Below are 26,622 nucleotides of genomic sequence, written 5' to 3'. Positions count from 1 at the left end.
AGTGCTGTGTTCTCTCCTTTTTTTTATGAATTATTTTATCTTCTATTACACATGTAAGGTATACATTTTGTATTTGTAAAGTAGGCTTAGAAAGTTGCACACTGGGCTGACATTTACACTGACTGTGGTAACGTTCACACAGCATCTCTCTAGACCGACTCTAGTTTCTTACTGAGACACCGATGTCTGATAACATCGGTCATATTATTTAGCCATAATAAATCCATTGTCACCTGGTATTTAGTGTGGTTAGTCAATTAAAATTTAAAAAAAAAAAAGATCTTTCATTCTCATGGGAGGCTGGTATTCTCATACACCTATTACAATTCAGGAATATAGTGTTTCAAAGGTTTCAACAAGACGACACGTTAGGAAGCCCAATTGAAAGGAAAAAAAGTGAAAATAAACTGTATATATCTGTACCAAAGAGTTTGCCTTTATGTATATTACAGTTATGTACAGTTTTTAACAAATCTTATATCTTAGCTAAAATTATTTAGCTGGGTAGCTGTGTTTTAATAAAAGTGAATGGAAGATGTGTTTGAGCTTGGTTGTATGTGTGGCCAACTGTTCAATAATGTCACTGTTTTTACCATAGAAATGGTGAGATCTGATGTTATGTAATGGTGTCCCAAATTGATCATATCAAAGTAAGCTATGTATCTGTTGAAGCCTAGGTAAAAACAGAAACTTACATCAGTGTCAGATTCAAGAACATAGACTTTGTGTGAACAAACTGTACAACACACCATACAATAAAACAGACGTTCATACAGTACAGAACAACAGTGTCCAGCTTGTTTCTCTGAAGTTTATTAGGTGTTTGACTTGAAACAGACCATCATAAAAAGAAAGAAAACATGATAAAAAAGAAAGACAGGTGAACAATCTGATTTAACTGCATCCTGACATTTCAGGATGTTTCTCTTGACCCTTGAAGGCCTTCAAAGTAATCTGCATCACACTGGTCCTGAAGATCCACGCTCATTAGGTTTTTCCTGTAAAAGAAGATCACAGCTCTGATGAATACCTGAATTTGATGGACTTAAGACAATGTGCCAGTGCTGACTACTAAAGCACTCCGTAATACTTGTTAATAGTCACCCAGACTTAAGTGTTTAAGTAGAAAACAAGTTTAATAATTTGCAAAGAAAGCAGGAGCACTTAATAATGACAGATGAGCAGCGTAGAATTGATTTTTGTGGGCTGACGTCTTGGCAACAAGCTCAAAGTGAACAGCACATCATCCTCATATTTGTACTACAGGCTCGGGGGCAAATAGATGTATGACATCATGTGTATTAAGGAAATAAACCACTGTGTTAAAATAACTTATGCAACAGTCAGTACATACAACATTTCACAAGGTAAACTTCCCCTACTTCTAAAAATATGCAAAACAGGTCACACGAAAATTGAAACAACATGGCTTTCTGCTGGATGAATGTAAATAAGCTCAACATAAACATTCTCATCTGAGCTATGAGAGTATTAAAAAGAAACAGAAATATATTTTCCCTCAGGGAAATTAAAAAAAGAAATTCAATTAGGAAAGTTGACCTCTGAAAAGTACAATTTCCATTACAACTGTTCAAACTCCATCTACTCCCTGATTGAAAGCAGCTAATAAACAGATGATGGTGTAATGTTAACTGCTGTTTCATAACTGACAATAATGAACACTGAAGCTCAGAAGTTTAATAATTCCCAAACCTCTAATACTATTTGTAATATTTTTCACAGAAGACATTTTGACATGCCGCAGCAGGAAAACACAGATATAAAAACTAAATTTAATGACGGCTGAGTTACATTTAGCTGCTTCGGTTTCAGGGTTCTGCTGTTGTGCATCATTGATGTTATTAGTAACACCTGAGCTTTTCCTTCTATGACAAGTTAAAACGCCTACAGCCGTCATTCCTTCCCTACAAGCTCGGGAGCAGAGACGGTTCCTTCCCTGCTTTGTTCAACACACACAACCTTCACCTGTCTGCATTAACCCTTACTGTACCTTCTCCCTCCACCTCAAAGTCATCTGGCAGCAGTTTGTCCTGCCGGTTGCCGAGGGTGAAGGACAGAAACGCCAGCAGGAGGGCGTCCAGGATGCTGATGATGGCCAAGATGTAGGCCCAGCGCACCGTGCAGTTCCCCAGGCTGTACTTATCAGTCCTCTGGCCACACATCCTCTTCACCTCAGGAGAGTCCCAGCCGTCCGGGTAGATCATGCAGCCCATCACCATCAACACAGCTGCGGGAGAGGAGGGACATAGAAATGGCAGAGCCTTGCATTAATTACCTCTTGTTTGGAATTAGGTTGATAAATAATTATGAGGGAGGTTCTTTTGAACCCCAAGTGCAGGATAAGATCTGATGTAGCCCCATAAAATACCAGAAGTTGAATTTCTTTATGGTGCAGCAGAGCAAACAGGCTCACTGGTGCTGTTCGGATGATGCACTGTTACGTCAAATACTCTTCATCTGGTAAAGTTTCCTCTGGGTTTTCACCACAGCTATTGTACAACCTGGATTAAAATCAGAATTTTGCAGCTTTGTGCATTTCTAAAAATTTACAAGACATATAAGCCCTTATCATAGACCACATGGTGAGTTTACTTGGCCCTGGTCTGTCTCAGACACAGGTTTAGATCAGCTAACAACACAGCAACACTTGATCTTGTGACATGTAACCAATCCACCATCAGAGGTGTCAAAAGCTGAAACCGGAGCCCTTATTGGCTCCCACAGTGAAAAACAACACATACAGTGACAAACACACACCGCAACTGAAACCGGAGAGGTGAGGGGGTGACTCATGACAGGATGAGTTTATCAGTTCACACTCGACAGAGAGAACAGATCAGAAGAGAAGCTCAGGTCTCACTCATCCTTTAGATCCGCTGCTTCATTTTAGAGATGTGATATTTAAATGTTGAAATCTAATAAAGATTTGAAAGATTTTGTGGAATTTGCACTTTGATGACCAATTCCATGATCTTCATTTGAATGATTAGACTAAATACTGATACTAAAGCAACTACAAGGTTTTAAAACACAGAATAAATGGCAAAGTTACTTTCCAACAGACTGTGACCTTTGATCCCTGATTTGAACCCTAACTAATGCACTAATCAACAGCCTCGTCTTGAACACAAACAGACTTTTTGGTGTCATAGTTACTGTAAGGTTGGACTATTATGACAAAATCATTTGATACAGTATTTTTAACAATATATCTCAGTATTAATAACAATATTTTAGTAATTATTATAGTAGATTTGTTTGGTAATTCATATAAATATGTAGGAAGAGAGAGTTTATTTTGAGTTTATATATAGTTTATATAGAGTTAATTTCCTGTAATAAAGGTTCTTTTCACTTACTCCAACCTTCTTAAAGGCATAAATAAAATCCCAGTTGATCACTAGATTCATAGTAAAAAAACAAAAAACAAAAATCAGCATTATATTGATTTATCTCCCAGCTCCATTCAGTTGTAAGTTTAGGATCAGCACTTTTAAATAAAGTGTAACCAAAACCTGACCCACAAAATCAAACAAAATTATGTTAATTTTTTTCACCTGAATGAATTTATATTCATTTTGCCACTGAATGTAGAAGAATTCAGATTTGTTCCCCCTAAGTTGAAATAGTAATATGATGAAAAGTTCTGCATTCAAACGTTTTGTTGAGTAAAAGTACAACTAGCAGCATCACAGGTACTTGTTATTCTAAACGGACCCTTTCATTCTGTTATTATTAAGCAAATTTAATTCAGTTGGTGGAGGTGGGTCTAATTTTAACAACTTTAGTAGAGTAAAATGTACACTATTTGCCTCTGAAATGTAGAGGAACAGTCCCATAAATGGAACAACTACTTAATAGGAACCTCACCTGAGGCCAGCTGCATCCAGGCGCAGATCCTGTAGACGTTCCCGGTGTTGCAGAAGAAGAACAAGCTGAAGCAGACCATGGTGCCTACGATCAGCAGCATGGAGGTCCCGACGAAGAACATGGCCGTCCTGAAGGCCGGTGACGGGATGGAGGCGAAGTCCAGCACGCTGCCCTTACAGGTGAGCTCCGAGGTGAGCGCGTTGCCGATGCAGTAGTGGAAGAGGCCGAAGTACCCGGCCTGCGGGGTGTCGACGCTGTCCCCGATCCAGTAGGGCTGGATGAAGACCACCACGGTGATGATGGCGAAGCAGATCGTGAACACGGCCCACATGACGCCGATGGCTCGGGAGTTTCTCACATAGTTGGTGTGGTAGATTTTGGCAGCCTCCAAGGCGGGAAGCAGATCCATGTTTAAGACCAAAAAGAAAAAAAAAAGTTTGAGTCAGAGTTTTACAACTTCCAGAAAACACTTGTCGGCTTAACTTCACTCTTTTCTTGTAAAATCAGTAAAATATCTTGAATCTGTTATTAAACTAAATCCATAAGTCCTGCTGTAGATCTTTAAACACGCCTGTTGCCTCAGTGGCTGCTTTGCATAGAAAGACCTGTCTCAGGATTCAGCACCCTGGACAGCACCCTCATCGCTTCAATTAATGACGTGGCTCTGACGTCAGAGATCGACAACTGCCGCCTGACAATGTGGGATCCCAAAGTGACAACACAGGCTTGCTAGTAGAAAGTAAATAAATGCTTTATTTACTACTAATTGTAACTGCGATTTATTGAGTCGCCAAATTGTCTTTATGAATTTTGACAAGTGGAATTGTTTTTTATGAATGAATAACTTTGCTACTGTTGTGGTTTAATCAGGAAACTCCTTCATTGAGGTTTGCTTGTCTTTGTCTTTTGAAAGCAGTTCTTGAAAACTTTTAATAAGCTTTGATATAAAGAGAAAGTCATTCTGGGACTTTCCCTTAATGGTGACCACTTGCTACTAAGTTACAACCAATAAAAACCACCAAGTATCTCTTTTGAAGACCATTTTAAGTAATTAGTCTGGACTTAGTCTGGCCTATTTTCTTATAAATATCAATATGAAGGATGCAATGTTGCATTATTAGATTAAATGCAGTTTAAAAACACAGCCTTGTGTTTCAACCCTCATGTTTCCCCAAAAGGCAAATACAAACAATACGTTACGTTTGGTTCAAACCAATTGATCATCAAGAAAACAACATGTATTTCTCATAAACATAAAATTCTGGGGGGTTTATTTTTATAATCGCAGTTTTACTGCACAGTTTTGCCCGTGTTCAGACATTTTTAAAGGTCATAACGTGATATTTATTGAAGCTCTAAAGGCTCATGGATATTGACTCTGCCTGTCAGCTTGCCAAAGTTTATGTCTGATACCCAGGAAACTTAAAATAAAGGTTTGCTGATATGAAATTCAATATTGTTCCAGCTGAGGCTCCTTATTGGAGCTGTTTATCTGGAAACTTGTGACTGTCAGTGACAGGAACACAATAAGAAATATTATTATTAGGATACATTTAAAAAAAGAAACTACATGGATGGATCACAGCTTTTGATTGTTGTTGCTGAAGGTGTTGGGAGGTCAGCTGCATCATAGTTTTTTGGCAAAAACAGTGAATCTTATTGGCTGCAAAACCACTTTCTAATGTGAGCTAATGAGACTGGTGTGTCTTTATGTAAATAACTCTAACAGTCTCCTTCAAATCACAACAACACATAGTTTCTCTTTTTACACTCAGTGTGTTTTTTTTTGCCATATTCAGTTTGAGATAACAACTGTGTCCCGCGGCTGACAGGTGCAGCCGGACAGAGCATGTCACCATCTGTGCCCTCCACCCTCAGTGTTTGTAACAAGGAGCTTGAGGGCCTCGTACATGACACTGTGCCATGTGCACAGACAAGCGTTCAGGGATGAGAAGTTGTCCCGCTTCCTCAGAGGATCCCTGACGGCTCCCTGCAACTTGGGAGGGACAATCAGTTGCCAGCGGGGGGAGCAGCATAGGGAAACACAAGTTTTACCTTTGCACAAATTAAAAAATGCACAAAAATGACAAGGATAACAAATAATATACAGTGCAGAGAGAGGCAGAAAAGCCAGTGAGCTTATTTGAAGCCTTCTTCTAAATAATGTTAAAATTTCACAATGTTACAAAGAGCTCAAAATGAACATACAGAAAATAATATGACTACATAAAATAAATACATATAACAACAACAATAATAAAATCAAAATAAAAGCAGAAAATGTGTGTGTGCGGATGTGTATGTGTGTTTGTGTTTGTGAGGGGGATGTTGGTTTTATATTTACTCCTGAGCAATAGTAATGATTCATGTAACTGAGTGCAACAAATAAAACATGGATACATGGACAAAAATACATGAGGAAAAGCAGTTACAAAACAGCAGTTCAATGGTCTTAGACTGAAATAGTTAGGAGACAGTTTGTGGTGACAAGATGACTAACCCTCCTTATTACACCAATGTATTTATTTATTCATGCTAACTCAGTTTGATCTCTCCAACTCAAACTCTCATCAGCAACAATTCTCAGGAATCTTGTGGTCGACACTTGAGGCATCTCAACAGACTCAACTATAATTTTAGATAAATCCTTAGCATATGACTTTCTGCCACCGATAACGATTAAATTAGATTTTTTATATTCAAAGATAGTTTGTTTAATCTGAACCATGTAGCGTAGGCAGTTAAACCAACATAAGCATCTTTATCAGTGAAATGAAATTTGAATGAGAGCGAATTAGGGTTGAGTCATCTGCAAACATTATTGGGGAAAGGATATTTGAGACATTAGACAAATCATTAATATAGATAAGGAATAATAGTGGTTCAATAATGGACCCCTGTGGAACCCCACAGACTAGTCTGGCTTTGTTGGAACAACGAACAAACAAACTGTCTTCTGTTGGAGACATAATCGTTTAACCATTTGTATCAAAAGCTTTTAAAAGGTCTTTGAAAATACTACAAGTAAATTTATTATTATCAAGTGGGGAGGTCACGTTATTAGTCAGTATTAGTTATGAAGCAGAGCCATATAAGTGGAGACTGGTACTGATACTGGTGTTTGTAAAGAACTGACTGTTTCACCTGTTTGACAAGGAATGCAGAAATATTATCACGACCAGCTGAAGATGTTTTTAGCTCTTCAATTATGTTACTTATTTCTTGGATATCAGGGGGCTTAAAAGAAGAGATAATAGGAACATTTCTTTGAATAAAATCCAGTGGATTACCATCACAAACAGAAACTTTGTTGGCTCAATTCATAACCAATATTAACAAAAAACATTACATTTTTGAGCTGTATTAAATGAGTTTTCACCATCCAAAAAGACTGACGGCAGCTCTGGGTTAGTCTTTTCTCTTTGCAATAACTGATTCATTACTTTCCGTGTGGTTTTAATATCTTTTCAACACCTCTTACATTTTTCATTGAAATATTTCTTTTTTTCAGATCTAATGAAATGAATACATTTATTTCTATAGGATTTATGAACATCATGGATGAGAGGAGTATTGAGACATATTTTCTGTACAGTTTATTATTTTTCCTCAACAGCTTCAGTAAGTCAAATGTAAACCAGGGCTTATTGAATTCTTGACTGTATTTCTTGGTAGGACTGCCAATTGAAACTAAAGCTAATAACTTTCATAAAATTTTGATATCACATGAAATACAAGCATGTCTTTAAATTTAAAAATACCAGACTTGCTTATAATCCTTTTGTGCATTATTTTCTTGGTATGTTAACGTTTATTAAAGAGTACTGGAATATGTGAGAATGATCTGACAAGTCTGAATATAAGACCCACGATTTCATTCCTTTGCTCAAAGAATTAGTTATCAATCAAAGTTGCTGAATTTTCTTTAACTAATGCAAATCTATGAATAAAAAGGGAAAAAAATAACTAGAATAAACAATATTGAGAAAATCCCCAGTAAGGGTATCTAATTTATTTTTTAAGAGGATTATATTGAATTATATCACCTAAAATGTAACAGAGTTTATCCTCATTGCTTAACAGGTCAAGAGAACTTGACTTTCATTAAAATCTTTGATGACAGAGTCAAATAAATAAAAATAAATAAAAATAACACCAACAATAAGAGCTCTAAAAAACACTGATGTCAGAGAGAGATCATCCCTAATTTTAAATCCATAGTCACCATTAATAAACAGAAATCTGCGATCTTATCCCTTTTATGCAGTGAACCGCACTGTATATAGATAATTAATTATATAGTTTCTCTAGAGACCCCTGTAAGCCATGTTTCTGATAAAGCAATAACAGAAAAGTCATGTTTGAGTGAAGACAAATAATGAATGAATTTGTCATAATTGCTGGACAGACCTCTTATATTCAGATAAGAGTAGAGAATATATTCAGAGACATAGAAACACATAAGTCATTAAACTGGGTTTCATTATAAAAGCTACAGAGGTTAGAGGCATCAAATGATGAAAACAATTAGGTCTGGGTCAACACCAAAATTCTAGATCAATTGTAGAGGGATCAATGGGCTTAAAGATCTGGCCTTCAAAACCAGATTTGTTGTAGTCCATAGCGTGTGTAAAGAATAATGTACTGTAGATGTGAAATCAAAGTATAAAGTTAGATGCCTAAAGGTGAAGACCAATGAGTCAAACTAAGTTTATTGTATCTCAAATATGTAGTTACCTCTCTCTAAAGCTGCCTTCATTGCTGAGAATAGTTCTTCTTTGCCGGACGGCTTCAGGGAGTCCTCATCGATCAAGATGTCTGAGCCCTTCAAGTTTTCAGCTTTATCCACAACAGCAAGTCTGTCCTTCAACTGCAGAAATCTGACCACATTGTGTCAGAGCTTTTCTGATGAAAACATTGGCTTTCCAGTCCTATGAGCCCAATCCAGCTCTATTTTGAAATTATCCAGTTGTATTTTTTCACTATATAATTTTCTCACTTTTTCTTCAGATTCAGACACCTTTTCTTTCCCAGACTCTTTAATACCATCTACAATAATGTTGTGGCATCTTGTCTGAGAATGAGATCAAACTTTCACAAACTGTGTCCAAATCTGTCCAGGTTTCATTACAGCTCTTGGACTAAGTTATTATGAGATTTTAAAATCATCACATTCCTCTTGAATCATTTCCAGACTCACCTTGAGATCATAGACTTGCTTTGACAGATCATCAATCCTCCTGTTTGAAGAACCAACTATGATCTGTACACAAGTTTTGAACCTTTTTTCTGGTTGTTCAAGCAAAGTTCTGTAGACGTCTTTTCGCTGGTCCAACAATTCACCCACTTGAGCCATGGTGACATATTCCTCAGTGGTGTTGTTTGAAACTTTGGGTGTCATGGTTTGGTCATCAGCCTTCAAGGCCCACTAGGCCCAAGTTTCAGCAGGATAGACCCAGAAACCTCCACAAGATACTGGTGATGTTCACAATGTTGCTGTAGAGAGTTGGTTAGACTCCTCTTAATTCAATCAGCAACAGAAACTCTGAGTTCTAGGCAGGATTCGTCAGATTATTGTTAGATATAAAACCAGCCACAAGTTCAGAGAAACACAGCAGCAGCCGTCTTGCCATGTACTCTAGTCCTCATGAGTCCATCAGCTCTGCCTGACAGATAGATGGAGAGGGATGATACGGAGAGGAGGCACCACATGTCAGATAAAAAGACTAATCAAACCCGGTCTGTGGAGGAAAGAAAAACTGTGGGGGAGCTGCTTTTGAGTGCTGCTCTAATGAGGCTTAATCCCTGATACACGTTCCAGTCTCTGAAGAGTCTGACTGTCTTTTCAAGATTTCATCAAGCCTGCAGTTCCTTCAGTGATGCCTCAGAGAGACGTGGTGCAAGCATCTTGGTGGAAAAAAAGGTTGCAGACTGATATATGCCATACAGTTCCAGGAGAATTAACCTCTTCATTTGTTTTCTGCCATAAAACCTTGTTCCAGGCTTGTTTTATGATGTCAAGAAATGAAAGCCTGTAGTGATATTAGGGAATTATTGAAACACAAAATCTGTTCAGAACCCGTGGCATCAAATTTAAAGATAAATCCATGACCATCTGCTTTTGACCCAGAGCGGTGCTGCCGTTTTATAGCTCCAAAATGAAGAAGAACAGTGATGTCTATCTTATGGGTCTATGTGCTGGATTTATCACAGATGTTAAGTCAGTGTGGATAATAAAACTTTTCCCCTTTTTGATTTTACAGCGTCTTTCTAAGGATATGACATCAGAAGAAGGATGAAGGTGTTCGAATGTCTTTGATTTTAGAGGTGCCGCCGTCCCCTGAATATAAATTAAAGCTGTGTTTTTTCTTCCACTTGACTGAGGAGAATGAAACATTGTTTGCATTCAGTCATTCCACCGTCTGTCGCACTAAAACTTTTTATTAAAAAAACCCTTCTCTTTGGTTTTGTAAAATAATTTTTCTTTGTGCTGCAAAGCAATCCAGCAAATTGATGCCGATGACACACTGTGTAAACACTGGAAATGGCTCTTTCCCAGGTATTAACTACCTCACATGGACGTGGACGTCACTGTGAAACTGATAAGATGCGATTCCTCTAACTGCTGTTTATGTAAATGACAAAACAGACAATTTGTCTCTAGAAATACGAAATCAATACCAGGTTGAACAGCTAATTTCAGCTTTGTTGATGGCAATTTTTAAAAGTTTTTTTGTCCCTCCTGTTAACAGTGGTGAAAGAAGTACTCTCATCCTTTCCTTAAGTAAAAGCAGTAATACCACAATGTAAGAATATAATCCATAACAAGTAAAAGTCCTGCATTTTAAAATCCTACTTAAGTAAACGTACAGAAGTATAATCAGCTAAAGTTTAAGTATTAGAAGTAAAAGTAGTTGTCTTGCCCCTGTGAGTGATATAATAAATATGTTTAATGAAATGCAATATTAATACTATTGAATCAATGTGTAAGCAGCATTGTATTGCTGTAGCTGGTTGAGATTGAGCAAGTTTTAATTACTTTATAAGCATCATAAGATAAATCTGAGGAGTCATGAAATGATTAATGGGAGAGGAAAGAAAAAACAAACAGTTGGGTTTATTTGGGTGTAATGTATGAGTATATAATATGTTGTTTCATGTTAATTTTTTATTAAAAGTAACATTATTAAAGTTATCAAATGAATGTAGTGCAGTAAAAAGTACCATATTTCCATTTGAATTGCAGTGCACTAGAAGTATCAAGTAGATAAAGATGGAAAAACTCAAGTAAACAACATAATTTGCACTTAAGTACAATACCTGAGCAAATGTACTTGATGCACTGATGAAAAAATGATCCTCTCGACCTTCTTTCCATCTCATTACCGCTTGTGCATTAGTGTACACGAGCACCCATTAAGTCATTTTTTGTCTTTATTAAATAATAGATAGTTCTGACAGGAAGTGAGGAGATAGAGAGGGAATGATATTAAACAAAGACCCTCAGCTGGCCTTGAACATGTTCAGGTCCAGCCACCAGCACGCCCAAGCAATAACTTATTTGTTTTATGGTAATTATCTTTATTCTAATGTCTCAAAAGTGGACAATAAAATGATGTTAGAATGAGACACCTTTAAATATTGTATCATTGACAACCTCAGGATCTCCACCTGAACATACTGGAGCCACGAGCCCATTCACACTTCAGACCTGGGGCTGAGCACACATTTAGGCTCTTTACCTGAGATGAGCGAGTTTTTTTAAGCAAACCTGATGTCTGAGTTCTTCTGCCTTGTCATTCTTTTACTTCAGGGAGTCAGGTTTGTTTATCCGTTTGATCAATAATTCCTGTGCTTCACCGCAGTTCAGAGAGGTGGTTAAAACCTTTCCTGTGCTGCAAATACACAAGCTGGAGGCTGGCAAGAGAAAAATGAAGAGAGATACAAGTGAGCACCTTTCACTTGGCCCTACAAACTACAGATTGCAGAACACAAATAGTGATGGACTCTGTTTGTGCACATGCACGGGGGGAGCGGTATCTCGCCTCAGTGATAGCTTTGAATAGATGGAGAAATGCTTCTGATTTATAAAGATTTAATACACCAGGTGTGGAGAATGGCAAGAAGAAATAGTTTCACAGGTTATCTAAATCTTTCACCCAGACTACAACAGCACAGACAGAGACAACATGTTCCAGTACATCAGCTTTAACATACTGTATAATTATAGCAACAGTAATTCTATTGTTTATTTGGATATTTAACTTACCGTATGTAATGATATAATCAACAAACACAACAATACAGCACATAATATAATTGATACAAGATTTTTGAGGCTGATACCAATATCGATATATGGGAGTTTAAAAAATCTGATAATGACATATTAGCTGATATTTGTTAACACAGACAAAAACCTCTAATGGGAGCCCTTAAAGTCCCCCAGCAGAATGATTTATGTGCAGAGTTTGACACTGGAAAACTGTTTTCACATTATCTGATTAAAGTAGAAAGTTTCTCTGAGCTCATTGAAAATCTGAGTCTGAAGCTTGTAAATGTGAACGTGATTTGTGACATCACAATCAGTCTGGAAGCCAGTCATGGTCCAGTATTCAACTTAGACAAGTATTAAGTGAAAACTTGAGCCTCCAGTGCAGAAACACTGAGGATGGACTATTGAAGACATGGTGTGTCCAGCAAAGCAAACTTTTGAAATGAAAAATATTTGCATATTCATAGTTTCTGGATATTTTTCAGTGAGGGAGATGGAGAAGATGTTATTTTAAGGATACTGAACTTTTTTTGTGCAAAAAAACATATTAGACATAAATTACTGTTCAAAGCAGAGTATTTCTGTCTGAAAATATGTCTGGAGAGATCTTTAAATTCCATGTAGATATGTATTACAAATTACGTAATCAAGACACTGTTTCTAAACGACCTCAAATATGCCTTTGCCATTTCTGTACTGCAGTTTCTTATTGGCTGACATTTATGCCGACACAAATGTATGTGTAACAGGCTAATATCAAGCGGCAACCTCTGAGGCTGAGAAATGAAGCCAATGCAAGGTGCCAAAAACTGCAGTTCCATGAATGGCCACTTGAGGCTGGCTCCAAAAGTGAGTCAATCCCTGTAGATCCCCATGTTAAAATGCCTATAACTCATCTGTTTAAGTTTTTATTAAGGCTTGAAGTTATGCATATATAGGGTGTGGCCACTTTGAGTGACAGATAGGTGCCATCACAGGCAAGTCGCTACCATGGCGACAACTTTAGTGAGGTAATGTAAACATGGCATAACCCCAGATTTACAGAGTATAGGCGTAGCCACTGCTGTTGCTATTTCAGTGTGTTTTCAGTTCATGAAAGTTAATTGTAACATTTTGGTCGCCTATAAAAGTCTTGCTCAGCATTTAGTTGTACTAAAAGACCCTCTAAGGAGTCGGATGTTCAGTTTTTTCCGGTAAGTACATTTTGTTTTACTGTTTAAGCCATTAGCATTATCACAGTTAACCATAGACTGTAAATGCACCGTGCTAACCAAGCTAGAGGCTAGCAGCTAGCCTTAGGGTCACTCCACCCTCTCGTCCAAATATGGTCACTTCTGGCTCCAAAAATCCAAGATGGCGATGGTCAAAATGCAAACTCAAGGCTTCAAAATGGGTGTTCACAAAACAATGGGTGACTTCACATTGGCTATGTCCATTATTTTTTACAAGTCTAACATCAGCTGAGAAATTGGCCCGGATGATTTATCGGTTGGACTTAAGTAATTAATACAGTTACAATATTAGAATTGTCTCCAACACAATAAAAAATACATCTAAATCAAATGTTTGACACACAAAATACGACCAGCAACCACAGAAGCAGAACATGACCATTTACAGAGGGCCAGTTGTAAAAATCAGTTGAAGTCTATCCCAATCTCAGATACTAGTCATGTTTAGATGTTGTTATTGGCCATTCTGGAGCCTTATCAACTCTAATGAGTGGACAAACAACAAAAATCCCCTACAACTTAACACTTATCACAGAAGGGAAATTGTTGTATTTAACATATGAGCAAAGCTGTCGAGGTTTTTCATTGGAGCATATATGCTGCATAAAGGCAACACACGGCTGGTATGCACATACGGTTCAACTGCAGCACTCCTGACATGGAGCTGCGACAAACCACTGCAGATTGTCATTGCTACAGGAATGAATGTGTATGAATGGCTTCAGTCACAAGCCATTAAACCTCCCCTGGCCCTTTGTAAATGGGCAAGTTCTACTTCCTTGCTTCATCATATTTCTCTCCATAATCCAATACGAGGTGTGTGAGCGGTTGTAAAATGGCCTGTGGCAGTTCTAATAACCTTGGCAGCTTTATTACATTTACGGCCAACTTTCATCAAATGAGCGACATGCTTATTCCTTGATGTGATTAAGGTTTGCTGGTGAGACAGAGAGCGTAGTACATCATAATGTTTTCCAGAAATGTGACATATATTCCATCATAATTGTACCTTCTTTATGTGTTATTATTGTTTAATGTTATGTGACTCATTTTCCTTCCCACCAGGATGTCTGTTTGTGTAAAAGATGCTTTTTTTCAGGTTTTGGATTCATGACAGAAAAGCCCGTTTTCACCACACAGATTTAGATGCTGGTGCCAGTTAGAGATGAAGAGGCATTTCATCTGAATATTAACCGTCTTTTAAACTCAGACACTGATTTCTTTTGTGATTGGCCCAGAGGAAGCTGCTGCCCATCAATGCTGGTTTGAGGAAGAATAATAAGATTGAGTTAGGGGTCTCTACTTAGCATTCAGTTTAATAAACCACTCCAATCAGTATGCATGAAGGGTGTTGCAGGAGGGCAAACTGTGTCTGAGTGTATTTCTACAGTATTATCCCTTCATTTCTGTAGTTTTAACCTCTCTGGAGTTGTGCATATTGTAATATTCTTCTAAATACCCCCTTGTGTCACATAATGTGGCTTAGTTTCCCTGAAGCAACAATGTGTGAAGATAATGAGCTCTGTGGGTTTCGTGCAGGTGTTGTAATGGTTGTAGCAGCTCTACACAGGACAGGAGGGGGGGTGAACATCTACATTTTTGTGCTCCTCTCAGAGCAACGGCTTGTGTTCACCAAACAAACCCAAACCTTATCCTCCCCTCTTCCCCTTCATTATGCCACCGCAGCTTCAAAGACGCTTGTCCTGCCATCAATGGGGCCAATTTTTTTTTCATCCCGCCTCTGTTGGGATCGGTGCGGTTTGGCAGCAGAGAAGAGGAGCCGCTCCAGAACTCAGCCAGACGCGTCTTGTTATTTCAGACAGAGAAAAGAGCACAATGGGCTTTCACACCCTCAGCGACCCAGCACCGCTGTATTTGGGATAACTGAGGCATTCACTATGGTCACAACTCTTGTGGAATTTGTGTTTGGTGTCACACTAATAAGATCTTTCCCCACTATTGACACTCTGCTTTTATGCAAAAACAATACATGAAAATGTAGAAAAGTGTTTCGTCTCTGGGTTTGTGAGCTCATTACATTGATGAAAAAAAAAATTATTAGCCAAGATTGTCCAAGAGGGGGCAGTACACCATTTAAGTGTACTGAGTCATCCTGTTTATTAGAGTGTATACACAGAGGATAGATTAGGACTGTTCTCCTCCCATACTTCAGCTCAAACAAACAGCCAGACAATGAACAGACTGTCCTTCCTGTCCCCACATGTATGTTATACAGTGTTTACACAGAGCCACTTGCAACAGACAAATCTATTTAAAATTTAATATCAATGTACCCTTTGAGAATCCTGTAATGCTTTTTTTCTTGCAGGGTATGCCTATGTTATCTTTTGATGTTGAAAAGGACCCGGAGTGTATTTTATATAAATCCTTTGTGGCATGATCTTCTTTGAAGGCTTCTGAATCCTCCTGAGTGAATGTATAAACACACAAAATCTTCAATCACACTGATTTTAATATTCAAACATCTACTTTATGAGTCATTCCCTCCTCACTGACACTATCTCTCTGCTTTTCCTCTTCATTTGTGAATAATGAGTCTATTCCCTGGATGTCTTTTGTTTCTGGGACTGAAGCCCAGTGTGTGTGTGAGCGAACATGATATCAAGTGTGCGATGGGGTCATCATTCAGTCCTCCTGACAGACTGAATCCCTGTGAAAACACTGCCGCTGCGTCTACCGACACAGCTGCTATTGGTCCGACTGCACCGGCTTCATCTCCAGGCTCACACACGCTGCATGAGATATCAGGCAGGGGTGCAGTTATGCAAGGGCACGCGTGACGAGGAGGCATATTTATCACGGGAGGGAATCTCATCTTTATTCTTTCCTTTCTAACCTCCTCCTGTTGACTCGATGCTGTGCAAAGACCTGAGGCTCTGAACTTTGATTGCATAATACCAGAGGCCCTCCAGTGATTAAAGAAAACACACCTATAATTTCAATCATGATGTGTGGTGCCCTTTTGAAATGTCATCACGGTCAATATGTCTATCAAATGGCCTGAATAGAGGTGAACGTATGCTCTTTCTTTCTAAGGTGCTCATTTAGTGACCAATCAAAAGTATTCACTTTTAGATTGTCTCTGCATGTGTCTGTGTGAGTGATGCTCCAGCAGTTATATAACCTTGTAGCAGAAGTGATAAGAAAAGGGATTTTTTTTTTTTATCCCCACCCTCAACAGTAAAATTTGGCAAAGCGGAGCTGCGAGAGCTGTGGGTAAATTCTTGCTGTTAATTGGACTGTGAAGGATTTTTACTGCAGATTCAGCCCACTCTTCATGTCACTCTTGTCCCTCTGCAGGTTCATACCATGGATTGTAAAACGGTCATTAGTTTACAGCATGTTCTCTCTGTCTCTCTTTCTGTGCGTCTATATCCCAATTCTATACTATAACTGCACTTAGCATGTGCTATAAAACATAAAGTATACAGACTTTTGATGTTACCATACAAGAAATCAGTGCCCCTCATACTTTTGTGAGCTACTAACAGGAAATAAAGCAAGACATGCACTGATAGGTGCGAACCAAACCGCCACTTTGTAGGCTCCTGCCAGTTAAAAAAACAACAACTTTGGACTTGTCAAGTTAATTGCTGAGATCTGGTAATACAGTGACGTCGCTAAAAAGTAGTCTGACAGTTACCTTGCGAGGCAGCTGACAGATGGTTCATCCAATCACCTGCCAAATATTTTTTGAAAGCGCCTGCCCTTTTCCAAACAGTTTCTAAGGACGACTTCTCAGATGGTTCTGTGTAACAAACCATCTGGCATGTCAGGTTAGTCTGATAGGGAAAGAAATAAAAACATTCAGATGATCAGACAAGTTGCAAACAGAATTATAACCATCAGTATAATTATAACTACAGCAGCAACCCAAACTATCAAACTATCACAGTTTACAGACGACCACAGTTTTCCTTTGCAATGAGAGATTACAGATATTTCATGTAATCAGTATCAGTTTGAAGTATTTTAGATAATTTGGGTAAATTGTTGGCTTGTTCACATTGACAGCTCTAGTTTTTGTTTTTTTTACCCTGTCTGACATGTTTCCAGATCACAGAAATTAACTTGGTGAGTGCAATGTTATCAAGGCCAAAACTACAAAAATAAGATGATGATGATGATCCTATGAAGTGAAGTGAATTATAAAAGATACTGACATCCTAGAGTGTACTTAATGTTGTTGCTTCTCCAGCGTGAACGCACGACATACTCAGAACCCTGTTAGCATTAATGTGTGCTACAGAACTGGAGCACAGCACACATGCACACTCACATTTTTCAAGGAGATGAACAGTGCACAAACACAAACACCATTTGCATCAAACACTGATGAAACAGCGACTGGTGATGATGCCAGCTCCTGTAAACTGACTGTGAATCGGGATGAGAGTGAGCGGATCGAGCTTCAAAAGGGAGCTACTGGGTATGCAAAGAATTTTCTGCTCTATTCTTTCAACATTTCAGACTGAGTAACATCTGCTATCTTTTATTCATACGTTACTGTATTTTGTTTCTAGTGGAGAGTTCTTTCTTCCCTCCATTTACAGTTTGTATCGCTGTGAGTTGATTTATTACAGTAATGGCAGTGAAGGCAGAAAAAAAAAAAAAAAAACGGCTTAGTTTTAAATCACTTTACACCGCCAGGCGTTTAGCCATTAACTGCTTCTCTTTTACCCACAAAGGGAAGGAGAGGCGCTCCATCACATAAAGCAGTTGGCTGTGGTTAAATCTGGACAGAATGAATGGACTTTCTTTGGCACTTGCTGACCCAGTACAAGCCTCAGATGTTCAGCTTGTGTGAGACAGACAAGATAGACAATCTCAGTCTTCAGCTGTCTACAATACGTCCAGGTCATCTGTCCTTTTGTCATGTGACCTACAGGTAGTTCATACTGTAGAAACACACACCTCTATATATCTGTATTATCAGAAACGGTAGATATGAGGCAGATGTAAAGGTATTGACTATACAGCCTAAGCTCTGCCTGTAAAGTCGACAGTAACTTGAAGTGTGAAGGACAAACTATAAACATTGTGTGATTGCAGAAAAGTGTTTACAATAAGTAAGTAATGAGTCATTTTCACTTCATCACCTCTTGACTGGTTTGATTGTGGAGTATAATGGAGGTGAGCGAGCTGTCATTTCTATGGAAATTGTCAAGTGGCAGCTGGTGGTGGGCTGGTAAGGAATAGCTCAAGGGGTTAAAGACTGCTGGCGTTCACGACACCACAGCAGGCCTGTACCGCTACCCGCACTCACCACTGATGAGTTTTTTTCCTCCCAGACAGAGATGACTTCTCCGGGCCCCTGCTAGCACACACCGGTGCCCATCAACTCCAAAAATCACGCTGCTCCTGTAATGAGGAAAGCCATAATGGCAAATCCTGCTCGGAGCATCCTCTGGCTGTGATGGCTACACTGGAGGGCATGTGCACAGAGTGCGGGGGTGTTTCAGCTGGCGAGCAGGCTTTCCTCATTATCTAGATGTGAGCGCCACAAGGGTCGGATAACGCAGAGGGTGTGGAGTCACATTAATCATGCTGTCACACATGTACAGGTCCATTCCAGAGACAGGAGTTCACACCGTCACATGCTGATGCACTGACAGTGACAACAACTAGTGTTTTCACTCAATTCACACAACCCCAGTGATGTTTTAGCACATAACTCAAAATGTTGGTACTCTATATTTTTGTATTTTACTGGCAGATCACTCTTAATATTTGATGATTTGTGATGTAATAGTAGTCCTCCTTTGTTGACTCGACTCAGCGGTGTTCCCCTGCACCTGCATCTAATCTGTGTGTGGGAGGAATCCTGCTATTGCTCCTCAGTGAGCCGTTGGTGGTGCATCGTGCCTGCTGTGAGTCTTACCATGCCAATGTTCACATATCACTAGTTGTGCGTTCATTTCCACCCATACCGCACACAGTGCATAGGGGATAAATGTAATGATTTGCATGCATATAGCTTGGAGAAAACACTGTAATGAAAGTCCCTCCCGCCCAAGATGGAAAGCAAACTTTGATCAGGGGTGGGAGGGAAATGTCTCCATGCCTCCTGGCATTGCAGAGGCAGGAGGCTGCAGGCGTGCAGCATTTAAGATTAGACCCACTGCTTGTTGAACAAATACATAAGGTCAAAATCCTTCGTGAAGTCTCAGCAATGGTGATGAAGCCCCTGCCTCTTAAAGCAGTTTATATTAAGCATCTTAATCATTCTTATTTCATTAAAGAGGAGCAGCAGAGCTGCTGGGTTTCAGTCAACACAAACTAAATTGGATGTGCCTCTGTTGCATGAAGATGCTGAAATGGAAAATTTAGATGATGCTGTAGCCTGGGATTCAGTGGATGAACAGATGATACATTTCTCTCAGACTCCCTGCCTCTGAGGTAATTCAATTCATTTTCTTTTATTGATTGACACTGGACACCGTGACGTTTGGGGTTCATGCAAGCAGGCAGAGATAATAAAAGAAATTTCTTGCAATAAGGCTCTTGAAAATAAATAGTGGCTCTGTCAAAGCTGCCAGGTAGCAACAAGTGTGTGTGTGTAATTTATTGTACTTCTATCTTCATGAGAACCAATTTGAGAGTGAGGTTTGTGTGTTCTTGTGATGTTGTTCATGTTCACACAAGCGCAAGTAATACAAACGTGTGTATATTATTATACATCTATCTAACATTTTGGCAGGTCTTCACTTCTTCAAGAGGCTGTTTGAGATTTATGGTCCGTGAATTGTTCATTACGAGTTTTGTTTTTGGCACTTTGGTGATTCAAAGTCCAATATTCAGTCCCCTTTTAGCTCTTGTTTTGGTCTCCGCCAACTCCTGAGGGAAATATCAGTCTCTTTAGCTGCTAAATGCTCCACTATGTTCGCAAGCTAACTGCTAACTTTGTCTGTCTGCCAAGCAGGTAGTGTACAGTGGGTTTTTCATTAATAACAACTGCCTACTGTTGTTGAAAACAACACTGATGAGAGAAGTGAGAGTGTTCTTTTTGAAAAACAAAACAATGAGCTGAAAAACCATAAAGCTCCGTAGAGCTGAGATGAGCGATAATTCTCTGTGCGTTCATCACTACTAGACTGTCCTCACAAGTACAAAAAAGTGTGTGTGTGCTTATGTTTGTTAATAAGAATGAATGCCATTAAGACTTCTTCCTGGAGAACACAGGAGGAACCTTTCATCTTTGTGTTACTTTTGTTTGTCTTTCTGACATTTTTACTTTTTGCAGCCTTTGAAGTTATAAGGACTTTTTTCCATTAAACCCTCCAGCATGTCAAACTTTGAGGAAGAAAAGCACTCTTTTATTTTGCAGATTATTCTTTCAGCAGAACACAGGGCTCTTTCTGGCTTTAAAGATAGTTCCTGAGTCTTTTGACTGTTGTACATATTCATGTTTGTAGGGATTGTCTCCATCCTCTCAGGAGCTGTCTCTTTGTGACTTACAAAGTCTGACATCAGGTGTTTGCCCAAAGCTTAACGGGGAAAGATTTCATACATGTAAATTAATTTAAAATCGACAAGGTGGCTGCTTGACCTTGCTATAATGCTGAAAGTAACCTTCAGTTTAAAGAGGCACTCCGTCCATTTTACATCTCGAAGTCAATTTACTAGTCATACGGGGTTCCTCAATATTGGACGGTTCTGCAAAACTCTGAATTATGTTCAGTGGTAGCCTATTCTTTTTACATCCAATGCCGATGTTTTTAAAATCCTCGCTTTCCACAATATCTGCACATGGCAACTGTGGGACAGTTAGGGAAAGATCTTGGTTATGGTTAATAAGAGGGCAAATATTTATTGTATTCATGTGACTGGACGCAAAAAATTAAGTCACCTATATGAAAAACTCGCTACACACCTGTCCACAACTCTGACCTCCACACTTGCTTTCTGCCCACCTTCATAAAAGGCGCACAACTTCCTGCATTGGCACTGAACGTTGACATTGGACATAAATCATCAGGTGAAGAATCATCTGATATAGACGTAATTCCTAATGTCCAATGTGTAAACAGTTGTATCATGTCTACTGTGGCTCTGTAGGAGCTTTGTCAAGTCCAAGTGGCAACTGGAAGCTGAAGCCAATGCCACTGATGAAATCTAGATGCTTGCTCCAAAAAAAATCACTGGTTCTAACTGACTCCCATTCAAAAAGCGTCAACTTCTCTCTAGAAATACAAAGCTTCGCTTCGGTCTGAGGTAGCGAGGCGTGTTTCCAGAGTGTGAAAGGCAACATCATGCACTCCTTATTTGGACGGTCCTCGCTCCAAACGGAAAAGATGGTGCTGACCATAAGCTGCAACTTTGAGCTTCAAATTGGCTCCAATGCAAACCAATGTCCATCTTTATATACAATCTATGGTCAAGTCACTTGGGTGTTTCGGCTTTGGCTTTGACATTAGACAGTTTTAACTGGAAGCCTGCATTACATAGAAGATGTTTGGAGCTTGAGAGATCCAGGCTGTTTACCAGATAAGGGAGGATCTGAAAAAAGATGCTATCAAGATGCATGATGGAAAGTGTAGGATCAAGTGTTTTTTTGAGCTTGACCCATACCCCAGATTAAAGTCAGGACATCTCAGCCTCTGCTGCATCGATTTTTACAAGTCTTTAATTTGTCTCTCAGAAGTCTTACAACTTCAGAGAAAGGCAACAATAAGTTGCTGGAAGGCAATGCGATGCACCGTTTCTTCCTTCTGTAATTGTTCATTCTTCCGTGATCATTTTGTTTGTTGCAGTCTAATTCACAGCGTGTTAATGGGCTTTATGGACCCACCGACAGCCACCAGCAATCTGATGCAATTCACTCTATCTGTTGTGATGCATTGAAGTGAGCTACCAATTTGTTCAGCTTACAATCACAACTGACACAGCAATCAGTCATTTTGTGCGAGCAGTATAAAAGGAGAGTGACTGTTGTGAATTTTGGTTTGTTGTGGAACGAGAGGATAACAGTAACACACTCTGACAAAGGCATGCATACAGACTATATGTATTTCTGAGTGTAAGCAGAAGCTACAAACTTCAATCAGTCCTGATCATGTGCTGCGGTCTCTGAGCTACTTATCAGAGAGTTTCAAGCACGCATCATGTGTTTACTGTGTCGAACGTAATGAGGCAGCCTGAGAGTCACAGGAACTCATCACGACCCTTATTTCACAAGTGACCACAGATATGGCAGATGACAGCCAGCGTTGAACCTGCATGAAAATGACTGCGGCAGCGAGACAAAAACATGTGGCAGGCAAGACAAACGCAGCCCAATGTGCTGCCATTGGATGATAGCGACTAATTAGAGAGGTTTCTCTTCCGCTCAAGGGGCTGTCTCATGATTAAGAGAGCCCAATGAATATGTATATGATGCGAGTACAGGGATGGCTTGATCTAGGTCAGGCTGGTGCTGGTGGATGATGAGTTGCCTGTGAAGTGAAGCAAGGAGATGTGTGGCAACACCACGCTATTCAGAGGAACCCTCAAGAGGCGTGCAGATGTGCGGGACCTTAACTTTTCTAAATTATATCTCAAACAAGTTTATGGGCTCTTGGCATTCAGAGGGAGGCGGCTCATCCAGCTGAGGAGCCCTAAATGACTTCTCTGGGGATCATTTCTGTCTGTTACAGCTTGGCATTTAAATGGAGCAACTGGATGCATTAATTGGCCCATCTACTCACTTGGCAAACAGAATGCGAAACAGATATTTCAACAAAGATGGTTGAAGTGATGTCATACGCTGCTGGAGCCAAGAGATGGTTTCGTTGAAGTTTACAAAGAGAATATATACAAACCATTCAGAGTCCATGAAGACAAAATGAGTGAGAAATAGTCAGAAATCAAAAGGCAAGAATTCGGCTCTGATGGGATACAGTAGGCTTCACAGTGACCCTTCCTTTGTCTCTAAGGCACAGCGGCTGTGCAGTGCAGAATTGTAAATGAGGTTTTCAGCTGTTCTGCAGTCAAGTCTCTCTCCAGGATCATTACTACAGAATTTACAATAGCTGAAAATTTTCACAGCTCATGGTTTTGCTACCGACAAATTACTCACATTATCAGTATTAATAATACAGCTGACCCAAGAAGTTGCAGACAAAGTCAAGTTTGCTTCGGAGGTGGAAGAGAAAAGACCAGCTGTCACAGATGCCTAACCAGCAGATCTGTCAGAGGATATGAGAAACGCCCCCAGTATTATTTTGGTTTTATTAAAATGTGCAAGCTTTTTTTTCTACCGCTCTCAATCACACTTGGGAACTATGAAATGTTATATGATTCCTGCATGCATGACAGCTCTCAATAAATGCAATGATTTCTTTGTCTTTTTTTTTTTCATTTTGAGGAGAAAGATTTGAATGAATTACCTGGTGACTCCCGTTGTACATGTGCAGCATTTCAAAGCAAAACCACAGACACAATCTGAGCTTTTCAAAGCATAACTACATAACTGCAATTGTACCTGTGACTGTATTCCCAAACTATTATAAGGGCTGAGATTCACACCACAGAAGGATTTTAGGTGTGAATTCTGCGGCAGGTTTCTCCCAGAAAATGCGAGTGACACTCTGAAATATCTTCACTGTACTCTATAACAAGAAATGCCTCCACTTTATGGGACTGTGAGTCTCTTTCTTAACATAATGAGCTCCCTGACAGAGAAGAGGCAGTGAAGAGGGTTAGTGTAACGGATGACTTTCTGCTAAAGACAGTGATGCTGATACACACACCTGCATACTGTTACATGTCACGTAAAGAAACCCTGTCCTGTGATGCCCTCTGTAGTGCTCACACCTCACCGTTTATCTGTCACAGAAGAAAAATGAGCCAAAGTCTCACACTCTATCTCCTTACATGACTCGATGAAGCTTCATCCACCTCATATCAGTGCAGCTCTATTGGACAGCGCAATGGAGCAGAAATAGACTAAACACCGCTTCTCAGTTGTATTCAATTGTTCATTTGCTCTCTGTCCTGTTACGTGTGACTGGAGAATCACACACCGCTCCTCTCGTTATGACCTGAGCATCATCACTGCGGAGGAATTTAATGCTCCTTGTATCCTTTGCTTCAAAGAAACGACAGCGCTGACAAAATGATGGGATCATCTGAAATTAAGAATGACAAATGTGTTTCTTGGCTCAGCACAGGGGCATTGTTGATTTATGTCAGGGAAGGATGAGAGTGGAGCTGTTCTTTTAGTCTTGCAGAAGAAAAGAATCCAGCTCACGCTCCACATTAAAGATACTACTTGGAGTTTAATGTGTGAGGTTTTGCTTGTGCTAAAAACACATTGATGATGAGCAATAATTTTTTTTTTCTATTTTACTGTTATTTTTATCTGTTTTTGTTACAGTCTTTGTCCACTGATGTTCTTCTTTTTTGTTTTCTTCCATGTTTTGCAGATTAAGCATTCCACAAAATGTTACTGTAATTGCAGCAGAGCCTGTGTTTGAATAATCAGCTGTGTCCGTAATTCATGAATCATCAGAAAGTACAAACCCCAATGCTGGGACTTTTTTAACACCTGAAACTATTGTTTAGGAACAAATTTTGTCCCTGGTTCCTTCGGTTGAAACACAGATAAGGGTTATTGGTCCCCTGGGAGAGTTCCTGTGGTGGAAACACCCTATAAGCTATTGACTTGACTGGCTAACAACTTCTATCAACTCTGTCCATCAATGCTGAACTTTCTTCAGTTAAACAAAAACTTTCAATTAAAAAGACTCAAACAAACGTGCCTAAAGTTACAGAAATATCAGTTACAAAATGAATCACAAAAACATGCCTAATAAAAAGCAAAGAAACTGTGTAACAGAAGGAAAAGTAACTAATGTTTGCTATAAAAGCACAAAACAGTATGCATCATCACATTTTTAGCACATACAGAGCCTCATACAAACAGATCTGTTAGTGTTTGTAAAAAGTTCCACTGCCAGTATTTTCCTTATGATCTTTTACCAACAGACTGCAAATTTGTACCCCCAACCACTAAACTGTCTGTGGGCGTTATGACACTATTTATTCTCAGTGGAAAAAGGACAGACAAGAAATTATTCATTCATTCATGTGGTAGTCAGTAGTTTTGTGCAACGAAACACAACAAACTTTTGCCACAGATGGCATATTTGTCCTTTGAAATGTATCTGCTTTTCAACAGAGGCGTGAAAAACTGAAACAAAAACTAAAAAAAACTATAATTCCACTTTCAGCAACAATCACCTAGAGAATACATATCCAGTATTTCTTTCACGGTACATTTACAATGTGTTGCTTCACAGATGTTCATTGCAAAGTAGATGCATGGAATGTTTTTTAGACTGCACAGGAAATAGATGATATTAGCCTTTCTAGTGTGCTAGGTCATAAAGACATAAAATAAAAATAGGAAATGCTGGCAGCATGCTGATGCACATACAGTATGTTTTCTGTCTGCCTCTCACAGGATAATTTTGTGTATAATAGACTTCAGAAGCAGAACAAGTATTCAGATCATCAGTTAAAGTAGCAGCACCACTAGAAATACTAATTCCAAGCAGAAGCCATGCATTCAAAATTGTGCTTAAAGTGAATTATCCACACAACTCTGCAGCTGTGTGGATCTTTTTTTTTTTGTTTGTTTTATGACACTTTTACTGGGCCACTTTCATCAGCCCTTTTCCCAGCAGAAGCTGCTGCGCTCTGCTAAGGAACAAAAAGCTCTGATAAACCCACTGGACATTACTCAACCCTGTCTCTGAAGTTGATGGTGACCAGGGACATTCATTTGTCAGATGGCCAGTAACACGACCTCAAATGAATGGTAATGTTGCTCCATTCTCAACTTTTATTAATGCACTCTCAGAGTGGAAAAGACACTGGGTTAAAAATTAGAAGAGGGTAAATGAATGTGGGCATGTTGCTTCAAGTACTTAAAGCATGAAATACGATTCACTACGTCCAGTTTGAGTAATGGATCAAGAGTTTGAATAAACCCAGTTTATGACCGCAGCTCTCTGTGTGTTATTTCCTGATTTGCATTACAAACTCAGCGTTAAAACGTGAAAAAATCCTACCTGTTATCACGGGTTGTAACGTTACCTCCAGATATATTTTCATAATTGGTGTGTGTTTTCCCGGTAAGATAAACTATTCATCCAGGGCTAAACCACAGACTGTCGCTGCCTGCACAAATGTAGGTTCCGGCGAAGAAGAAGAACTAAT

At 39.2% G+C, this 26,622-nt stretch overlaps 1 protein-coding gene across 3 annotated transcripts; it reads right to left on the bottom strand.

The window, feature by feature from the left end:
• Nucleotides 1-239: 239 nt before the first annotated feature.
• lhfpl5b (LHFPL tetraspan subfamily member 5b) lies at nt 240-26,588 on the bottom strand. Of its 3 annotated transcripts, XM_044351336.1 has the most exons (5): nt 26,475-26,588; nt 11,663-11,808; nt 3,892-4,276; nt 2,012-2,248; nt 240-998 (listed from the first exon to the last, which is right to left on the bottom strand). In XM_044351336.1, exons 3-5 carry the CDS (start codon nt 4,220-4,222, stop codon nt 988-990), a joined length of 579 nt encoding a protein of 192 aa, XP_044207271.1. In that variant the 5' UTR covers nt 4,223-4,276; nt 11,663-11,808; nt 26,475-26,588; the 3' UTR covers nt 240-987. The 3 variants fall into 3 exon arrangements, with proteins under 3 accessions (XP_044207271.1, XP_044207269.1, XP_044207270.1); XM_044351334.1 differs by lacking the exons at nt 11,663-11,808; nt 26,475-26,588 and adding an exon at nt 9,092-9,985; XM_044351335.1 differs by lacking the exons at nt 11,663-11,808; nt 26,475-26,588 and having other exon boundaries at nt 3,892-5,396.
• Between the last annotated feature and the right edge of the window lie 34 nt (nt 26,589-26,622).

The sequence above is a fragment of the Thunnus albacares genome, chromosome 5, assembly GCF_914725855.1.
Source record: "Thunnus albacares chromosome 5, fThuAlb1.1, whole genome shotgun sequence".
Classification (NCBI taxonomy): domain Eukaryota; kingdom Metazoa; phylum Chordata; class Actinopteri; order Scombriformes; family Scombridae; genus Thunnus; species Thunnus albacares.
This window is presented reverse-complemented; position numbering and strand designations above follow the sequence as displayed.

Excerpts from the sequence above, each read along its gene's own strand:
- lhfpl5b (XM_044351334.1), bottom strand. The coding sequence starts at position 9,292 with ATGACACCCAAAGTTTCAAACAACACCACTGAGGAATATGTCACCATG. Across the intron at positions 4,277-9,091 it reads AGCAAGTCTATGATCTCAAG|GCTGCCAAAATCTACCACAC; the intron begins GTGAGTCTGGAA and ends CCCGCCTTGGAG. Across the intron at positions 2,249-3,891 it reads CTGGATGCAGCTGGCCTCAG|CTGTGTTGATGGTGATGGGC; the intron begins GTGAGGTTCCTA and ends CCTCTCCCGCAG.